The following is an 18,272-nucleotide window of genomic DNA, read 5'->3' on the forward strand; positions in this document are numbered from 1 at the left end:
ATTTGCTAGAAAATGCAGTCTTCTTACATACACATTTAGTCTATTTCGACCCATGACTGTTCATTTCAACTTTGGAAATGTAATAAACAGTTATGTGAATGTAATTTTCCCAAATTCAGATCCCTTAGACAAAACCCATGATTCCTCGGACCCATACAAGGATGATGATCACCCTCATGATATCCCTTTACGCCATAAAATAGTCTATTCGGCCTTTTCAATATTAATTATCTTAAGTTTGGTGTTTTTGTGCGTAATAACTGTCAATATCAAGTCAGTTTTTATGACCAACAAGTCACTAGACTATGCAATTGATGATATCGTAGCACCAAATACAGATGGATTAATTTATTTTATAAATGAGATAAACAAAAAAAATGAAGAAATAGTACCTGAACCTGATTCTAAAGGTGGGCCCTCCCAGCCCCTTGTTAAGGATATTTCAATCTCCCTTTCTCATAATGGTCAAATTAATAAAATAAATGAACTTAAAACAAGAACTGATATAGCTCTTTGGATACAATTCGGTTTGATCCCGAATCTTTACCAAGGGTTAAACACATTTAACAAGTCAGTAGCAAATGCAGTTTTAATATCGTTCAAAGGAAAAGATAAAGAATACAGACGTGACATCCCTGAAGATATTTTAGCAGCTTCAAAAATACTTTTACATTCAGACCCTTCAAAATACAATATGATAAAGTCCGAAACAGGGGTTTACATGTATTATAAATATTCTTATGATGATAAAACCTCATCGAATTATCAATACCTTTACGGAGAAGATATTGACGAGATAATGTCAAAACTAATGCAGGGCACAGGATATTTAAAGGAATTTCCTTATTTTCCTCTAAATTCGATCATATCAGATGAGTCAATAGATGAAATTTCAGTAGATTTTCTAACATATAATGTAATATCGGATGTAATCAGTTCCGTAAATATAAAGTTTGATTTTTCCAACAGTGAAACTACTGTTAATGGATCAAAAGAGTCTGAGACTAAAATAAATAACCACTTAAATGTTTTATCCTATCGCATAAATACTACTCTGTTTCCTCTGGTTATAGACGGAGGCTTAATGCTAGTTCTTATCGCCTTTACAATATATACAATAATCCTGTACAAGTTATATCCAAAGTCTTTCTTTCTTTTCGATTACATCTTTGACTCGATTTTTAAAATATCTGTAGTGATTTCTTTAGTATTTTTTAACTCAATTGTCTTTTTTGCGAATTATTCTGTACCTAGGGTAGGGTCAACGAATTGTGACACTGGGTTTTGTGTATCCAAAATTGTTTTTGGATATGACGATAACCCATTGAACGCTGATAAACTGTTTGATATAACATTTGATTACTTAAGAGGCAGCATAAGAATTTGTGTTATAGTGTTTGGATTTCTTTGCTTCTTTGCATTACTCTCTGTTGTTACATCACTAATCGCCACATGGTTGGTTATCAACAAGAACCGACACCTATCCATTGTATATAAAAAGTATTACTATCATTTGAAGATTCCCTTAATTTCACTAGTTGCCGGAACAGGTATTTCTATCCTGTTAATCGCAGTTTTTAACTCATCTGTTTCCCACATGTTCAAGTCCTCAACTCAGTCGATATTTAGAAACTTTTTGGCTCTATTTAACTTGATAGTGGGTGTTTCAAATGACGCAACACTCAAATACATCGACAATTATAGCATTATATATTCCTTTGTTTTTATCATGTTACTCTTCATTTCATTTTACCTGGCAGTGATACTCATTACCTCATTATTGGTTATGTTTGACGACAATGATAAAGAACTTAATTTTTACAAAAGACCTGTGTCGTGGAAATTCGATAATTATCGATTATTGAAGTTCTTTTATAAAACTGCAACTAGGTACAATAGAGTTAAGCGTTTTATAAAAGCAAAAATACTAAGAATGAGTGTTATCGCAGATGATTGTGCTCGAGAAAGACTGAAAGCTCAAGTTAATCAGATACAGGAACATGAATATGAACCACCTGAAACTAAGAAAAAGTTTAAATTTTGCTTAACCACGTTTTCCAGAATAATAACATACTTAGCTATGTTAGCCTGTATCATTGCATTCATATACATTGAAGTTAACTGTATCAAGGTTTCAAGAGTAATTTATAAAACTGTGGATGAATTAGTTTACAAAAATAACCAAAAATGGTTTTTTGATATTAAGTTGTATGATACCCCTTATACAGAAATGTTAAAGGATGAGAATCTAAAACCTAAAAATCACAAGCTAAACGTGAAAATGGAGTCAACACTACCCAATGTGAAAATCAAGACCTATGACGATCTTTACAACTGGTTAAATGGTGGTGCTATAAAAGAGTTATTTAAATGGATTGATACCAGTCAATCGGATAATTTGCCTAAAGACGAAACTCAAGTGATGGCTATAAATTCAAGATACTATCTATATCCCTCCAACAAAGCACTCTTATTAAGTTTGAATTTCTATAAAACTCCCCCTAATGGCCTTATTACTGATATGAAAAAGATAATAAGGCAGGACAAATATTATCAGTTTATTACTTATGATAAAGAAAAATGCCAGATTAGCACACTTTTTGAAACCATTCCACACACTGTTAAAGACGTTGGAATTGACTTCATTATTGTGGACTCTAAGTCTAAGAATAAGATATATAATGGGTTTTTGAATTTTTTTATAGAGAAATCTGGGTTGATGGACTATGATTTGAAGATTTACAATGTATTTTCATTTTTCCTTCCCTCTGAAAACAGAAGTGTATTTTTGTTCATAGTGCTGGCCTCTACTTGCGCTTTCTTCCTCTTCCTACTTTCCATTATGATAAGAGATATTGTGAATTTTAAAAAAGGATTTAGCATCTATTATCCAAGATTAAACTTCTTTTATATGATTTTAATGTACTTTTTCAACGACATCAAGAGGGTGTTTGACCTAATTGTCATTCCTGTTGTATTGAGCCTTGTGGTTATGTACTCTGGAATAGTAATTTACCACAAAATAATGAGGGATCACTTCAATGATATGGAAGATATATACTACAGATACTACTACCATAGACTATCTGGAAGAATCCTCTATATGCACTCATCCTTGGGCATTCTTCTTTTGGTTATTATCTTATTTGGGTTCATTCTGAAGAATGCAACTGTGAGGCACTATTTACATGTAGTCATCTCTGTCCTCTATCAGATGAGGTATATGTATCTCAACATTGTTTTTTACTTTATGGTAATGGTTTTCACATTCCTATTCTTTTTCTACTTCATTTCTAGGGACTATTTTAAAGGTAATGTTTACTATACTAAATAATTTTCAGATTTTGTTAAGGGAAATAAGTTTTTGAAGAGGTGTATAAGGCTGATACTACATGACCATCAGTTCTTTGGAGACTTTAAGAATAACAATTTAACTGAGTTAATCCTTTTCCCACTATGTCTCACTTTCAAAATATGGTTAACTAACCTTATATTTTACCATCTATGGTCAGTATGGCCTAAATCTGACGATCCAAAATTAGGAAGGCGTTCGGAAGATACAGATTTTCTAGATGATACAAACGAGTTAGAGGAGAAGTTCAAGCACTCTGACTTGGAAGTAACAGGTTTAACTCAGAGCCAACTTGACGTAGTCCCCAAAGAAGTCAAAACTCAGGCTGCACAGGAAACACTAAACCTATACAGTAAATTCGAAGAATATATCAACACATTCAATCATAGAGGTTTGATTTACACACTTTTCATTGGATCTAGGTAAACATAAACTGAGGTATATGGAGTCTTTACACAACGAGGTTGGAGATGAAATGAACGAACTGTTAGATATTAGCAACAAACTCGAATTCAAAGTTGGAATAATAACGAAGCAGACTGAGATTCTAAGGGATAAGTCATACAGGGATTTGGATGAGCAAATTTCTATTTTAGAACAATCACTAAATGAAAAGCGTGAAGAATTAAACACGATTTTCACATTATACACCGAAAAATCCAAATCATGAGAGTGATTCTTCCACACATTTTGAGGATTCCTCACTTATACTATATTTAATTATTTTTGTAATTTATTATATATAAAATGTGTAAAATATACTATTATGAATCTTAATCTTGTATCCAGTCCCCTTTTGTTTATCGGTTCAAACTTAAATATACACAAATTTAATGAGTTTAATAAAATTTTAACTACACATAACAAATATGATTTTAATATTAAATCCAGACCATTAATTCCTTCTGAAGATTTCTTAAATCAAACCCAAACAAGTTTTAAATCGGATAAATTAAGAAAGAATCCTCACTTGGATTCTGATTTGGTAACATATACTGGATCAGCTCTTCAGTACGATAATAAACATAAAGATTCTACACCTGTTAATGATTTTTCTACAGTTTTCTCCTCTAAACCCCTAATTAATACACTTTCTAAGATTTTTGCAAAGGAAGGTTTGTCAAAATTGAATGAATACCAATTATCTCTTTTTGATGAACTGTTGAATGGAAGAGATGTTATACTTCATAGTTACACATCTTCCGGGAAAACATTTTCTGTACTTTTATACATGGCCCTTCGATACTATTATCAGTTGGACCCAAAGTTTCTATCATCGGTTTCATTTTCTCAAATTCTAAATCGGATTAAAGATGTACAATATAACGATACATTACATTTTAAGAGACAACAAACTCCTTTAAACCGTAGAGTTTTGGTTTTATGTCCAACAAAGGAGCTAGCAGCCCAGTCTGCAAATCAGGTATACACATTTTACACATTATTTTCAGCTTATTAATTTTACTGGTGGAAAGAAGGATGTAGTTCACTTAATAATAGATGAGCATGATGTTTGCCCTAAAATGTAAGAGTAACTATAGTTCATTATTTATAGAGCCCCTGAATCGATATTTATAGTTGGGTCATCAAACCAGGTTGAGTCATATTTTTTGGTAAATTCCTATGAATTTAAACATGTTTAGCATGAAGACCAGAAACACACAAGATCCATTCTCCAAACGATTGATTATGTATTCTTAGATGAAATGGACAGATTAATCAAAGTGCCAAGTTTGTGTAAAATTTCCACAAATATTTACAGATCAATATGCAAATGTTAAGAAGAAAAGGATTCTAAATGAGAAGCCAGGTTCATCATATAATATTTGTCAGGTTATACTTTTAAAATTAACTTGAATTTAGACTTTGCTTTCCATATCGCCTAACAAACTAAGATTTGTTTGTGCCTCGGCTTCAATAACCAGACAACACATACGCAAAGTCAACAGCTTGATTAGGATGTACAGAAATAGTAGAGATAACTTGACGGCATTGATAAGGTATTTATAAAGTTTATTTAATTTCTGTAGGAAGAAGATAAGCGCAACAGACACTGGAAGATACGTCTCAATTCCTGAAACTATTAACCATTTTTACTCTATATCTTCTCAAGATACTCAAGGTATTTTGTTTAAAATTAACTCAAATTTAGAGTCCAAAGTTAGGAACTTGTTGAATATGTTGAAGAGGGATACTGGGACTGCCATCGTGTTCCTTAGTTCAGGCTCTCTGTTTTCACTAAAAGAAAGTTTAGAGAAAAATAATATTAAGGTAAATTAAGCCTTTATTAATAAATTTAGTGTAAAATACTACACCATGAGTTTGGAATTAGAGACGATTACAATAAAGAGGAAGGTGAATCGGGGGGAAATAGGTCGAGTACGTCAGTTGAAAAGATTACGAAATTGCAAAACAGTATTAAAGAAGGAGATAGTAAGTTGAAATATTAAATAAATAAAAATTCAGATGGACATGTCCTACTAGCATCTACAGATTCCGCCAGAGGAATACACCTGTCAATGGTAATTAAATTTATATTAAAGTATTTTTAGCTGGACTCAGTATATATACTTGGAAGACCAAGAAATGTAAATGAATACATACATATATCAGGTATAAAAATGAGTAGTTAAAATGTGCAGGGAGAGTTGGAAGATGTTCAAGAACAGGAAGGTGTATAACTATTGATACTGACGAGAGTATAAAGTAGGTTATGTTAAAGTTAATTTTAATTTCAGGATATTGCTATCATGGCAAAAACAAATCAACACAGAGATTTCACAAATTTCTAAGTCAAAACAACACAGTGAAGTGAGTGTACCATGGTCATAACATTATTCCAATTAAGGAATCCTTGATAAATTAAATATCTTACTATTCCATATATGTGTTATTGTGCCATTAATTGTCTTGGTGAGATGGGGTTACTAAATTCAACATTATAAAGTAGATTCCATATTTTATCTCTGATCAATTGGTAGTATCATATATTTATTTAATATTTTCGTAGTTTTCAAGGATTTATAAACTTTATCGGGAATTAAAGGTATTGTCAGATACCCAATATCGTTATTTATTTATAAGTTTTTTCCCCTTATAATATTAACAACATATTATTAATATAACAACAATTGATAGAATCTGAGATATTTTATACAGTAAAGCCGTTATTGTACCCTTGAAACAATAGTATTATAATTATATATCAGAACACCATATTCTATTTTTATTACTAATTTGATTTTAGAAATAATTTCTAACATATAAGATGTCGACAGTTCCAGTTAGTGAATTAACCAAGGAGCAGAGGGAAGAATTGATGTGCGTTTATTCCTCCCTTGTCCTCTACGATGATGGCCTAGATGTTACTCAAGACAACATTCTTAAACTAGTTAAAGCAGCAAAGGGAGACATGCAACCATTTACTCCGATGCTTTTCGCCCGCGCATTGAAGGGAAAGGACCTAGGATCATTATTATCAGCTGTTGGATCCGGTGCCGCCGCAGCTCCTGCCGCTGCTTCCGCTTCATCAGCAGCCGCACCTGAAGAATCTGCAAAGAAGGAGGAAAAGAAAGAAGAAGAGGAGGAAGACGAAGATATGGGATTCTCACTCTTTGATTAATCTCAACCACCCAATTCTTCTAATTTACTCTTTTTCATATCAGTTATTACATTTTCAAAAATATATTTATTTTTACAAATTTTAATTTAAAATTTTTTAATAATATTTGGCCACTTGTTTTTTAGGCTATTTTCCCTTTTCAGTTTACATTTTCTAGTATAATATCTGTAATATATGTCAACTTCAGATGACTGGAATGACATTCCGGATGATTTTGTACTCCCGGAAGGCTCGGCTGAAAGAGGAGCAAAGCTTTTCAAAAAACATTGCAAGCAATGTCATTCTATGAGACCAGATAATCGCCAAACTGGAGGTATAGTGGATCTAAAATCTAAATTTTAAAATTTTAGGATTCAGCTCAATTGGTCCCACTTTATTCAATGTTTATGGTCGCACTTCGGGGATCCAGAACCTTGGAGGACTGAACCTGATGACCCATTCCATGAAGTCATCAGGAATCGTATGGGACGACGCAAATTTGATGAGGTTTGATTCTTTGTTAATTTAAAGTGTTTAGGTACATGAAAAACCCGCAATTGTTTGTAAATAATAAAATCGGGATGAATTTTGCCGGACTTCCAAGGTTCCAGGACCGGGTGGATATTGTACACTTCCTTCGCCAACTAAACTATGAAGGAAAATATGGAAAGGAAGTGTTAAAGGAATGCGAGAAGAAATAGTTCAAGTAAAATGTATTTTAATACCAAATTAAAATATTTCAATGTAGTTTAGCTGTTGAATATTATATTAAAATATGTGTTAAGTATTAACTAAAGTTTTGAAACCATATAAAACACTACATGATCCTACAACTGTATGGAAGTTTTACAATGGAGTTGTCATTGTCGTCTCTCAAAATTATCTCAATATCATCGTATTGAACCTCGTCCCAGTGTAATGTGTGATGACGGATATGATCCTCAAAACGCTCACGTGCACTATCATCCTGTGGCTCTGAGTCCTGATAGCTAGGCTTCCTAGAAAAAACGTTGAAATACGTACGAGCATTCCACTTATTCTGATTTTCTCCAGAACTGTCTCGAGTGCGCTTAGATAAATACTCTGTAAAAGTGGAAAATCTTTGTTTAAAATAGTCATGGACAGGCTCATCAACATCTAAAGATTTATAAAATTGTAAAAACATACCATTCTTCATCTTTTTCGAGTCTTTTCTGCCGAGATTCTTTATTTTATGGAAGAATCGTACCTTACCCTTTTTCACTGAAACGCCACAAAGCATCTCGTCGAGTAAGGAGTTATCAGTTATTGAGTCAACATTGTGTTCATATAGGCATTTATATGGTCCAGATTCTGAAATAACTTCCAAAGAACGCTTATTAACGACTTCGCATTTTATGTTGTCGGGGATTTTATCCAAATCGGAAGCCTCCACCGTCGATGGGTCTAGGTCAGGCGGTTGTTCTATAAAAAGTGCGAAACACTCGGATAGGCTATAGTCGAAATTAGTGAAATATTTATAAAAATCAAATTTGTCGAGATGTAGGGGAACGCTTGTAATCATTGCAACCAGCCTATCTGTGGCCTTACGATTATACTTAATTAAATAATCCATGGTATCATAAATCTTATCTTTAAGCCTCAAATCATAAAGCATGCTAAATGACCTAACGAATGGAACTATGCTTGCCTCGTTTGAAACAACCGGAATTTCAGCTGGAATATCACTTGGTATGTCGCTGGAGACTGAAAACCTGTTGAAAACGAAGAAAAAGGCGGCGATTTTCTTATATATGTAACTCAGTGTCGTAACAGACTCTTTTTCGTCATTTTGATCATCATATACTATGTGTACGCTAGAAGAGCGAATTCTTGAGCCAGAAACCACATTTCGGGGAAGCTCCCTATAGCTGTCAATGGTTATTGAGCTGTCAAAGTCGGTAGTGTCGTAAGGCCCACATGATTGAATTCTTTTGAGCTCTCTTTTGTTCAAATCTGAACATATTAAAGATTCGTGGGAAATATTTGCCATAGCAACTGAAGCGAGTGAAATGTTAGGGCAGCGTATTTATTCCAATATCATGTTATAACCATAAATGCCTGATTATTTGCCATCATATATATTTAAAAATTATATTAAAAAAATAAAACCCAGTGAATATAACATTTCACGTGAAATATTAAAAAATTACCACAAAATAAATCCGGCTAATTTATAACAACACAAACATAAATTCTTATCAACCTACTTCAATTCTCCATAATATTTTTATGATTTTTTAATTTAATAAATTAAAATTTATGGAATTCAAAATTCTTGATTTACCATCTTATTTTTTTACTTTAAAAAAAGTCTAGCTTAATCGTTATTAAACCAAACCATTTTATCAATTAATTTATCTTTCATATAGATTAAAAACTTATTTTTATTAAAACGTATTTGGTAATTTTTGTTTAAGATGTACATATGAACCAAAATAAATATATATTAATCCATTTTAACCAGCAATAGAATTTATTCTATTTTAATTGATACTAATATATTTTGTTAAATATCTATATCATTGTCAATGAAAATAATAATTAATATATGTTAAAATAAATGGTTAAATTGATGATTAATAAAAAACAACGCTATTTTGGCATTTTTATATTAATTATTCCATAAACAATTTTTATCTACAGAATCTTTAATTATTTTCATTAAAAATAAGTAATATAGCTGATTCGTTTCTGTAATATCCCAACTGTTTATGTTGTGTATGGTGTTTGTATATTTATTCTGTAGTTGATCAAATACTAATAATAATGGGTGAAAACTTTAAAGAAACTAAATATGGTACCATCTATAGAGTATCTGGCCCATGTAAGTATATAAATAGGATTTAGACTATTAATAATCAAAATTCCTATAATTTTATCTTTATATAGTGGTTATCGCCAATGAAATGCCTGGAACTAAGATGTTTGAGCTCGTACATGTCGGCCATAATAACATAATTGGAGAAATTATTCAAATCGATGGCGATTCTGTATATATTCAAGTTTATGAGGACACGTGTACGTTTATATTTAGATATATATGCCATAAAAAGATTATATGTTCATTTAATTTATTATAAAACATGAATCTAATTTTTACAGCCGGGTTACGTGTCGGAGATCCAGTTAAAAATACTGGGAAACCTTTATCGGTAGAACTAGGACCAGGCTTACTGGATTCTGTTTTTGACGGCACACAAAGGCCGTTAATACAAATTAGAGATGTGTTTCAAAAATACTATGTACCAGTTGGAGTCAATATGCCTCCCCTAGATAGAAAAAGATTGTGGAAATACGACCCATCTCCCAACTTCAAGGTGGGAGATCTAATAACAGGAGGGGATATTTTCGGAACTGTATACGAAACTGAAATATTCCCAAACCACCAGTTAGTCAATTTAGTAGTCTAATGATAATTTAGTATAATGCTTCCACCAAATCTAAGCGGTAGAATTACTTACATGGCGCCATCCGGTGAATACACAGTTGAGGAGAAGCTGTTGGAACTAGAATATCTAGATAAGAAAATAACGTGTAATATGTATCAAATTTGGCCTGTCAGACAACCACGTCCAATTCTGAAGAAACTCCAAGGAACTGTTAGTGTCACTTTTGTAATATTTTATTTAGGAACCGCTGCTAACCGGCCAAAGAGTTTTAGATTCATTGTTTCCCTCAGTTAAGGGTGGAACCTGTGCAATACCAGGAGCATTTGGATGTGGAAAGACGTGTATTTCACATGTAAGAAAAATTATGTTTACTTGATTGTAGGCGTTGGCAAAATACAGTAATACCGACGTTACAGTATATGTGGGATGCGGAGAAAGAGGAAATGAGATCGCTGAGGTCCTTAAAGAATTCCCTCACCTTACCACCAGAGTAAATGGGAAGGATGTGCCCATCATGGGTAGAACCTGCCTAGTAGCAAACACCTCCAACATGCCAGTCGCTGCCAGAGAAGCGAGCATTTATACTGGAATTACAATTTCAGAATACTTTAGAGACATGGGTTTTAACGCCTGTATGATGGCAGACTCCACAAGTAGATGGGCAGAAGCTCTGAGAGAAATATCTGGCCGTCTCGGAGAGATGCCTGCAGATTCGGGCTACCCTGCTTACCTTTCTTCTAGATTATCGGCTTTTTATGAAAGAGCAGGTATGTATTAATTAATATTGAATGTATTCAAAATTGAGTAAATCCATATTTTAACAAAACTATAATATTGTTTAGGTGTTGCCCAATGTTTAGGTTCTTCAGATAGAACCGGGTCAGTAACAATAGTGGGAGCCATATCACCGCCTGGAGGAGACTTTTCTGACCCTGTAACTGCTGCCACAATGTCGATAGTCCATGTATTCTGGGGTCTCGATAAAAAGCTTGCCCAGAGAAAGCATTTCCCCTCAGTAAACTGGACTAACTCGTTCACAAAGTACGACAAGTTGCTTGAGACGTACTTTGAGGATAAAATGCCTCGATTCGGCTACCTCGTGACCAGCATCAAGTCGATACTACAGAAGGAATCGGAGTTGTCGGAAATTGTACAACTAGTAGGAAAGGATTCACTTTCGGAAGATCAAAAACTGTGTTTAGAGGTGGCAAAGATGATCAGAGAGGACTTTTTACAGCAGAATTCATTCACAGATTACGACTTCAGGTGCCCACTCTACAAAACGTTTGGGATGATGGATACCATAATCACGTTCTATAACGAGTGTCTGAAAGTTATAAACGGTAATTTTAAATTTAGATAAAAAATTTTTAGATTCTACGAAAAGAGGAAACCCTATTGGATGGAGTTCAATATACAACATCATGAGGGAGTCAGTGAACAAGATAACCAGACTAAAGTTCACAGACCCTAGGCTAGAAGAAGAAGAATATGCTAAAATATTCAAAGATTTACATGAAGAGATTGTTACTGGTCTTCGCTCAATGTTAGACGTCTAGAATTAACATTTTAACTAAATTCTTGACTGGTTGGAGATTCATCCAAAAGTTGACTGTCAAACCTGTGAGTGACCTTCCTCGAATTCACTCTCTGAAGATGCGCCTCAGCTTCCTTTAAATTATCTTCTACTCTCTTTTTTAATATAGTTTTTGTTTGCGCCTTATGTAGTTCTTCATTATTAAATTCAAAAGCGCTGTTAGGAGAATGGAACTCAGCGCTAGATTGGGGTGAAACGGTGGCGTACATGTTATCTGTGCTTAATCGAACATCATCAGCCTGTTTAAAGGCAGAAACTCCATCAGGAAGTTGAGCACCGTCGAAAACTGTACAGTCTTCAATTGAATAAAAATTCTCCATGAAATGTGTACAGGTGAAGAGATTATTCGAGTGACTCTTCACATCCTCGACAATGGTATCAAGATACTAAAAAATATTTAAAAAATAAAAGTTACGTTTAAAAGAGTGTTAAAGTTAGAAGGTGTGCCGTTGAACGTATCCTGGATGAAAAACGCTGAATTCTCCTCAAAGTAGTTTGAATTAATATAAAACAAAATAAAGAAACTGTCAAATGGGCCCTGTTGGACTCCATAATTGTCCTAAAATAGACTAAAAACAATGAAACGTACCATATAATACCATTTGTGTAAGGAATTTAGTGCCTCTTGACACTTAACACAACACTGCTCATCACTAAATTCATAATCCATTTTGAGGACTATTACTCAATACATTTACAAAATTTTAAATTATCTTAAATAAAAATTGAAAAATAAACATTATCAACTAGTTAATATTATACACATTTAATATACAATATTCATTCAGGTTTTCTTACTCATGGGGAAATTTATTCATAGAATTTTTATTCCCTGGGTTATGTACCCATTTAAATAATCATTTGTAACATATTAAAATATAAACAATATAATGGACTGTTATTCGATTCTAATATAATGTAGTATTTTGTTGTTTTGTTAAACTAATTACAATATTAGTATTCTTTCAATATTCTTCTAAAATTTTACGAAATTCCTTTGTTCATTAAAGTTATTCTTTATTTTAATAATTGTTAAATCTAAAAAATGTGTTCAATGTTTTAATTCCACACCTGTTTTGTTTTAAAAGTTGATGAATAATGTCAAACACGAATCCTAAGTTTTCCACTCTGGATGATATACTTGTCAGGCTGTTGTCGTTTGATTTCTATAGAGATTTGATCCAGGATGGGAACGATAACCTTAAGTTAATCCAGAAGAGAATAAAGTGGCACTCACCTCTAAAGCCTCTGCCTTCGCAAATCACTAATGTTGAAGATTATCACACATCTTTCTTCTCTTTGTTCATGGTAGAATGCCTTGAGATACTAACGCAGTCAAAGTATAATGATCTCACACTACCAGTGGTAGTTGAGCCGGTAAGTTAATAGTTTGATAATCGTGTTTAGATATCATGTAACATCTCTGGAGTTTTCGGTTCAGTCACTTTTACCCTTAGCCAACCACTTCTGGATTTCTCGGCTGGAGATTTAGTGTTCTTGCATATCTCAAAACCTAATTTTGTTAATCTCAAAAGAGACATTAATAGTAAATTCATTAATCACAACGGTGATTCAACTAAATCAGTGTTAACTGAGATGAGTCTGTCACATCCAATATATGAAGATAACTTGAAACACTGTTTGGGATATGTAATATCAATTATGAAGAATAGAATTTTGGTAAAAATACTTCTACTTCCGCCAAAATTTGCAACACCAGAGACTTTTGATGATAGGGATTTGGACAGGGTCAAGGCGATTCAACAACAGCTGAGTTCAATTCTTTCAACTCACAAGCCAATTGGTAACTCAACAATAAAGAATGCATCTGAGGAGTGGCATATATCAAAGCTGATATCACTAACTACGATTATGAGAGAATTTAAGGGGCTTTGTATGCTAGAGCATATGCCCCTCAAAGAATATCTACTAACAAAAGTTCCGGAAAATAAGGACTCTCAAGACCCAGATACCTGTAAGGAACTTGTTCTTGATTTTGAGATCCCGAAACAGTTGAAGAAAACTATAGAGTCAAACTATAACTCAGGGCAACTCTCAGCTCTGTCAAACAGCTTAAAGAACACAGGCATATCACTGATTCAGGGACCACCAGGGACGGGCAAGACCACAACCATCATGGGCATAGTTAGCGTTATTTTATACTCTTCACTTCCGTCAAATAAGAAGAAAAACATTAAAGAATCGCAGAAGAGACTTGTCACAAAGTCGAATTTCAGAAAAAAGAATTTTTGGTTTTTTGGTGATGAAAATGATGTTGAGGATAAAATTACATTTGATGAGCTTCAATCTGATGAAAACTACGACTACTGCTCAATTACAGACCACAATATATTTGACTGCTTCAATAAGAAGAATAGTAAAAACAACGAGAACAAAATACACATCGGTTCAGAGAAACAGAGTAATAAGAGAATATTAATTTGTGCACCATCGAATGCAGCAATTGATGAGATAGTAAAGAGACTTGTGAGCCCTGACGGAGGGATTTTTGACGCGAATGGAAACAGATACAACCCAACGGTTACTCGCGTTGGACCTAATTTTAACGAAGATTTGAGGGAATATAGTCTTCAGACTAAAGTTAAAAACTGGGACTCGAAAAATAATTTATCCACCATTAGAGGAGATAGAAGTAACACGATAAAGAAGCCAACAATCATAATGGACATACTTTTGAATAGTGAAGTGGTGTGTTCAACACTTTCAGGATGTGGTTCTAAGGAGTTACACGGCCTACTAAACTGTTTTGATACCTTAATTGTTGATGAAGCCACACAAGCAGTGGAGCTGTCTACTCTGATTCCATTTAATCTGGGCTGTAAAAGAGCAATACTGGTTGGAGACCCATGCCAGCTCTCAGCGACAGTTTGTTCCAAGGTAGCAATTCAGTTAAATTATGACCAGTCTCTTTTCAAGAGACTCCAGCTATGTGGATACCCAGTAAACTTCCTGAAACTACAGTACCGTATGGACCCACTGATAACCAGGTTCCCATCAATGTATTTCTATCAAAACCAGCTAATAAACGCTAAAGAAACAACAAGTGCGCCTGAAGAGGACTGGAGACAGTTCCCACTCCTTAGACCCACGGTGTTCTTTGCACTTGACTCACAGGAGTCCATGAGTGACACTTCATACGTGAATGAGATGGAGGTTGACCTGGTGTGCCAGCTCCTAGACATCATTGTGGAGATTTTCTCCAGTATTCCAGGCATCACTGAGGAGGAAATCTCCAAGAAAATCGCAGTAATTAGTCCATACGCAGCGCAGGCTGAGATTTTAAAGAACACGATATCGCAAAGGATTAAAATCCTTCCGACACTCGCCTCACAGTTCAGGGCACTTGCAGGAGCAAAGACGCATCAAATATACGTTAGCACAGTGGATGGGTTCCAGGGAATGGAAAAGGAGATTATTATCTTTAGTGCTGTAAGGACTAACTATGTAGGGAACAGAAAAGCTAGGAATTCCAGGATTGAGGATCTCACCTCACGGTCAATACTGACTATAAATTCTGAGCCTCATGACCCCAGGGAAGCTAAGAAGTTTTCAAAGCTCACTGACGAATACTTGAGGAATATTAGTGAGAATACTCCAGACTTGACCACCAATGTTATTGATGCTTCATTTATAGCAGACAGGAGAAGGATTAATGTGGCAATCACCAGAGCCTGCAGTAATTTGTTTATAGTTGGTACGTTTTTATTCTGTTTAATTTCATTTTTAGGAAATCCTAGGTACTTGCTGGATCACAAGCATTGGTCAGCACTCTATAACCACTACGCTAAAACAGGGTCAATTTTTATTTGCAAGACTGTAAACAACTCTTTGGACCCTAAATTTCTGAGGAACTGGTCCCGAGAGTATCTAAGTCGTTCCCCGGTAAGTTAATCTAGTGTTTAATACGTGTAGGAACAGTATAAAAAGTTGCTGAAGAACAAATACCTTAAAGATTTTGTAACTAAATTAGTCTCTTAAATATTTTACATGCTTATTACAAGAGATTCCTGTACTTCATTATTTTAATTTATTTCGTTTCTGGAGTGGCAAGTGGTAACTCCATAATGATGAAGGAGGGAGATACATTAGAGTCAGGCCTGCTAACTTTTAAATTAGAAACTACATCAGGAAAAGTGGACGATGACCGGTGAAAACCATGCTTAGTGTAGAAGTCGATTGTTGAACTATTGTACTCATCTGCGATAGCGTAAACCTTGGAAAGTTTAGCGTCCTTTACCTTGTTGATTGTGTACTCAAGGAGCCTAACAGCTAAAAAATAAAAATTGTGAACTTACATAATCCAATGCCGGTGTGATTTGACAAGACTGAAACTGCTACAATGATAACTGAGAATGGATCCGGTTTGATTTTAGATTTACTGCTTTTTCCAGAACCATGCTTAGAGCTTGAAGGCGATAAATCCGGGGTACAGACCTCGCAAATCATGGTAGCTGCCGAATAAACGGAAACAAAGGCTAAATTTTAATTGTTTAATAAATTTTGTAAAAATTACCTAATGAAGAGAACTTCACATATCTTTTCATGTGATTGAAGTCAGGGAATTTTTTCCCCTCGTCTAGGTAGAAACTGAGATCATATGGTAGAGATTCCTTTAGAAGAATCCACGACTGACGTACTGAGTGAATAGTGACGTCAACAATTCTAAGAAGGCCGTAGTTGAAAGAGTATTTGCCTGAAATGTTGAGTTCTTGATATCTGCGATTAAGATCATCTAGAGGATCCGATTCCTTATCTGACATTGAATATTAATACAAAATAGAGTATCGTAAAATCATGATAAATAAATCTATAATTTACAAAACATAACTAATAATAGTTGGCTATAATTTTTTTTATAGTGTATCTGTAATACACATTGATAAATTTTAGAATAATTTTGATTATTTTTATATTTTTAACTAATGAATTTGAATTTAAATTTTATAAAATGTACCATAGTTTCTAATTGACCCTGTTTATTTAATGGATAAATCCTGCGATTTCAGGACCAAGTCGTTGTACTGGTATTCTGCCATCACTGGTAACTCGGATCCTCCATCACGACCTTCTTTTGATGAAACGATTGTTGACAGATACTCTGCTATCTCAGCGTTGTTATTTAATCGCCTGCTCTCCTTTGATTCAATAGTTTCTCCGTACATTATCCTTAATAATGAACAAACTTTCAAGAGTAATCCCTACGGGAACCTGATTCTACCTAAAATTTCAAATTTAATCCTCTTTATAAAGTCTAAAAGACTATCTTTTAACAAAATAGGCATAGAGCTAATAGTCCATGATACCAAAGTCATTGGCGACTTTATAAATCAACTTGAGCAGACAATTACGAGTAGTAAGGAGTCAGGAAACAAAGGGGCAATTCGAAAACACCGTGAAGGTATTATTAGTTGTTTGAGATACATTTTTCAAATTGTTAGGGACAATGTACAGAACTATGAAAGACTCAAACTCAAGTATGATTCAACCATTGACAACTACATGAAGGTGATGAGTGAAAATCTTACTGAGATTAACAGCCTAGACGACACTAGTTCTGTGGATTCTATCCCTAACTCATATTTACAGCATTTTGTTCCGTCAGAAAAGTCTGATTTATCTCATATTTTATACGTCGACCCTGAGGATGACAAACCTAAACCTCCGTCGCAGAACCAGAATAATACTGTCCAACCACCTATAGATCATGATGTGAACATTATTGGCTTAACGCGTTCTCTTGGTGAAAACTTAGGCTCACTCAGGTATGAGAAGGGCTCTTACAACATCGCAACTAATTTTTTGGACCAGTCTGAGATGAACGATGAGCAAATTTCAGGCACTTTAATGATGCAGTATGCTAAGACTGTAAATAACATTAAGGACCATCTGAAAGCTACTCAACTGAGCACAATCACCAACGTTCAACAGCGGCTCACTGAGATTTCCTCCATGTTTGAGAAGTTCACTGGGACTGTGGTTGGCCAGATGGGTCTGTTCGAGAACATTAATGCCAACGTCATGGAGTCAATAACAAATATAGAGAAGACACACGAGACTTTAAAAAAGACTAGTAAAGAGCGGTTACCTTATCATCATTTAATTCTTTGTTACGCTCTCGTGGGACTTTCAATTTTCCTTCTATTTGTCGATTACTTAAAGAGTGGCGGGGGCTCATACTTGTTTTAATTTCGCAATTTAATATATTTTAATAATAGTTTAATAATATCTCAAATTTTTAATAATATGATGGGATATAATATTTTAATATAAATTATACATTATCCTTTTTTA

The 18,272-nt window shown here is 34.1% G+C and overlaps 10 protein-coding genes across 10 annotated transcripts; 7 read left to right on the forward strand and 3 right to left on the reverse strand.

The window, feature by feature from the left end:
• Positions 1-52: 52 nt before the first annotated feature.
• On the forward strand, positions 53-4,022 carry TpMuguga_04g00708 (putative integral membrane protein; the record flags this gene model as incomplete). Its single annotated transcript, XM_759251.2, has 3 exons — positions 53-3,311; positions 3,342-3,743; positions 3,775-4,022. 3 exons carry the CDS (start codon positions 53-55, stop codon positions 4,020-4,022), a joined length of 3,909 nt encoding a protein of 1,302 aa, XP_764344.2.
• A 61-nt stretch (positions 4,023-4,083) lies between these two features.
• Positions 4,084-6,232, forward strand: DBP8 (DEAD/DEAH box helicase family protein). The gene is made up of 13 exons (XM_061306183.1): positions 4,084-4,775; positions 4,804-4,877; positions 4,908-4,965; positions 4,996-5,083; positions 5,115-5,185; positions 5,216-5,352; positions 5,383-5,474; positions 5,505-5,623; positions 5,653-5,785; positions 5,819-5,874; positions 5,905-5,965; positions 5,995-6,058; positions 6,091-6,232. Exons 1-13 carry the CDS (start codon positions 4,119-4,121, stop codon positions 6,182-6,184), a joined length of 1,704 nt encoding a protein of 567 aa, XP_061161891.1. The 5' UTR covers positions 4,084-4,118; the 3' UTR covers positions 6,185-6,232.
• Positions 6,233-6,298: 66 nt separating this feature from the next.
• RPLP1 (60S acidic ribosomal protein P1) lies at positions 6,299-7,013 on the forward strand. The gene is made up of 2 exons (XM_759254.2): positions 6,299-6,398; positions 6,600-7,013. Exon 2 carries the CDS (start codon positions 6,621-6,623, stop codon positions 6,972-6,974), a length of 354 nt encoding a protein of 117 aa, XP_764347.1. The 5' UTR covers positions 6,299-6,398; positions 6,600-6,620; the 3' UTR covers positions 6,975-7,013.
• A 2-nt stretch (positions 7,014-7,015) lies between these two features.
• TpMuguga_04g00712 (Cytochrome c family protein) lies at positions 7,016-7,729 on the forward strand. Its single transcript, XM_759255.2, has 3 exons — positions 7,016-7,287; positions 7,325-7,460; positions 7,492-7,729. The coding sequence occupies exons 1-3, from the start codon at positions 7,149-7,151 to the stop codon at positions 7,652-7,654; spliced, it is 438 nt and encodes a 145-aa protein (XP_764348.1). The 5' UTR covers positions 7,016-7,148; the 3' UTR covers positions 7,655-7,729.
• Positions 7,676-9,110, reverse strand: TpMuguga_04g00713 (uncharacterized protein). Its single transcript, XM_759256.2, has 2 exons — positions 8,121-9,110; positions 7,676-8,090 (listed from the first exon to the last, which is right to left on the reverse strand). Exons 1-2 carry the CDS (start codon positions 8,962-8,964, stop codon positions 7,771-7,773), a joined length of 1,164 nt encoding a protein of 387 aa, XP_764349.1. The 5' UTR covers positions 8,965-9,110; the 3' UTR covers positions 7,676-7,770.
• Positions 9,111-9,665: 555 nt separating this feature from the next.
• Positions 9,666-12,081, forward strand: vapA (V-type ATPase A subunit). Its single transcript, XM_759257.2, has 8 exons — positions 9,666-9,798; positions 9,864-9,992; positions 10,077-10,362; positions 10,396-10,573; positions 10,605-10,715; positions 10,746-11,130; positions 11,206-11,706; positions 11,738-12,081. The coding sequence occupies exons 1-8, from the start codon at positions 9,741-9,743 to the stop codon at positions 11,920-11,922; spliced, it is 1,833 nt and encodes a 610-aa protein (XP_764350.1). The 5' UTR covers positions 9,666-9,740; the 3' UTR covers positions 11,923-12,081.
• Positions 11,851-12,716, reverse strand: TpMuguga_04g00715 (GYF domain protein). Its single transcript, XM_759258.2, has 3 exons — positions 12,550-12,716; positions 12,376-12,519; positions 11,851-12,346 (listed from the first exon to the last, which is right to left on the reverse strand). The coding sequence occupies exons 1-3, from the start codon at positions 12,628-12,630 to the stop codon at positions 11,933-11,935; spliced, it is 639 nt and encodes a 212-aa protein (XP_764351.1). The 5' UTR covers positions 12,631-12,716; the 3' UTR covers positions 11,851-11,932.
• Positions 12,717-12,833: 117 nt separating this feature from the next.
• TpMuguga_04g00716 (AAA domain protein) lies at positions 12,834-15,959 on the forward strand (the record flags this gene model as incomplete). The annotated part of the gene is made up of 4 exons (XM_061306054.1): positions 12,834-13,337; positions 13,368-15,675; positions 15,709-15,863; positions 15,900-15,959. Exons 1-4 carry the CDS (start codon positions 13,059-13,061, stop codon positions 15,957-15,959), a joined length of 2,802 nt encoding a protein of 933 aa, XP_061161219.1. The 5' UTR covers positions 12,834-13,058.
• On the reverse strand, positions 15,933-16,905 carry TpMuguga_04g00717 (Acetyltransferase (GNAT) family protein). Its single transcript, XM_061306055.1, has 3 exons — positions 16,495-16,905; positions 16,277-16,456; positions 15,933-16,250 (listed from the first exon to the last, which is right to left on the reverse strand). Exons 1-3 carry the CDS (start codon positions 16,739-16,741, stop codon positions 16,009-16,011), a joined length of 669 nt encoding a protein of 222 aa, XP_061161220.1. The 5' UTR covers positions 16,742-16,905; the 3' UTR covers positions 15,933-16,008.
• Positions 16,867-18,200, forward strand: TpMuguga_04g00718 (putative integral membrane protein). Its single transcript, XM_759261.2, has one exon. The coding sequence runs from the start codon at positions 16,965-16,967 to the stop codon at positions 18,165-18,167; it is 1,203 nt and encodes a 400-aa protein (XP_764354.1). The 5' UTR covers positions 16,867-16,964; the 3' UTR covers positions 18,168-18,200.
• Positions 18,201-18,272: the final 72 nt, after the last annotated feature.

Source organism: Theileria parva, assembly GCF_000165365.1.
Source record: "Theileria parva strain Muguga chromosome 4 map unlocalized ctg_529, whole genome shotgun sequence".
Classification (NCBI taxonomy): domain Eukaryota; phylum Apicomplexa; class Aconoidasida; order Piroplasmida; family Theileriidae; genus Theileria; species Theileria parva.

Bases quoted from the DNA above. Each gene is read 5' to 3' on its own strand.
- DBP8 (XM_061306183.1), top strand. From the start codon at position 4,119: ATGAATCTTAATCTTGTATCCAGTCCCCTTTTGTTTATCGGTTCAAAC. The intron at 4,966-4,995 runs GTAAATTCCTAT...AAACATGTTTAG, and splicing joins AGGTTGAGTCATATTTTTTG to CATGAAGACCAGAAACACAC. The intron at 6,059-6,090 runs GTAGGTTATGTT...TTTTAATTTCAG, and splicing joins GATACTGACGAGAGTATAAA to GATATTGCTATCATGGCAAA.
- TpMuguga_04g00717 (XM_061306055.1), bottom strand. From the start codon at position 16,741: ATGTCAGATAAGGAATCGGATCCTCTAGATGATCTTAATCGCAGATAT. The intron at 16,457-16,494 runs GTAATTTTTACA...ATTAAAATTTAG, and splicing joins TGTGAAGTTCTCTTCATTAG to CCTTTGTTTCCGTTTATTCG. The intron at 16,251-16,276 runs GTAAGTTCACAA...TTTATTTTTTAG, and splicing joins TCACACCGGCATTGGATTAT to CTGTTAGGCTCCTTGAGTAC.
- TpMuguga_04g00712 (XM_759255.2), top strand. From the start codon at position 7,149: ATGTCAACTTCAGATGACTGGAATGACATTCCGGATGATTTTGTACTC. The intron at 7,288-7,324 runs GTATAGTGGATC...TTAAAATTTTAG, and splicing joins AGATAATCGCCAAACTGGAG to GATTCAGCTCAATTGGTCCC. The intron at 7,461-7,491 runs GTTTGATTCTTT...TAAAGTGTTTAG, and splicing joins GACGACGCAAATTTGATGAG to GTACATGAAAAACCCGCAAT.
- TpMuguga_04g00715 (XM_759258.2), bottom strand. From the start codon at position 12,630: ATGGATTATGAATTTAGTGATGAGCAGTGTTGTGTTAAGTGTCAAGAG. The intron at 12,520-12,549 runs GTACGTTTCATT...AGTCTATTTTAG, and splicing joins TACACAAATGGTATTATATG to GACAATTATGGAGTCCAACA. The intron at 12,347-12,375 runs GTAACTTTTATT...AATATTTTTTAG, and splicing joins ACTTTAACACTCTTTTAAAC to TATCTTGATACCATTGTCGA.
- TpMuguga_04g00718 (XM_759261.2), top strand. From the start codon at position 16,965: ATGGATAAATCCTGCGATTTCAGGACCAAGTCGTTGTACTGGTATTCT.
- RPLP1 (XM_759254.2), top strand. From the start codon at position 6,621: ATGTCGACAGTTCCAGTTAGTGAATTAACCAAGGAGCAGAGGGAAGAA.
- vapA (XM_759257.2), top strand. From the start codon at position 9,741: ATGGGTGAAAACTTTAAAGAAACTAAATATGGTACCATCTATAGAGTA. The intron at 9,799-9,863 runs GTAAGTATATAA...ATCTTTATATAG, and splicing joins CTATAGAGTATCTGGCCCAT to TGGTTATCGCCAATGAAATG. The intron at 10,716-10,745 runs GTAAGAAAAATT...ACTTGATTGTAG, and splicing joins GAAAGACGTGTATTTCACAT to GCGTTGGCAAAATACAGTAA.
- TpMuguga_04g00713 (XM_759256.2), bottom strand. From the start codon at position 8,964: ATGGCAAATATTTCCCACGAATCTTTAATATGTTCAGATTTGAACAAA. The intron at 8,091-8,120 runs GTATGTTTTTAC...ATAAATCTTTAG, and splicing joins CTCGAAAAAGATGAAGAATG to ATGTTGATGAGCCTGTCCAT.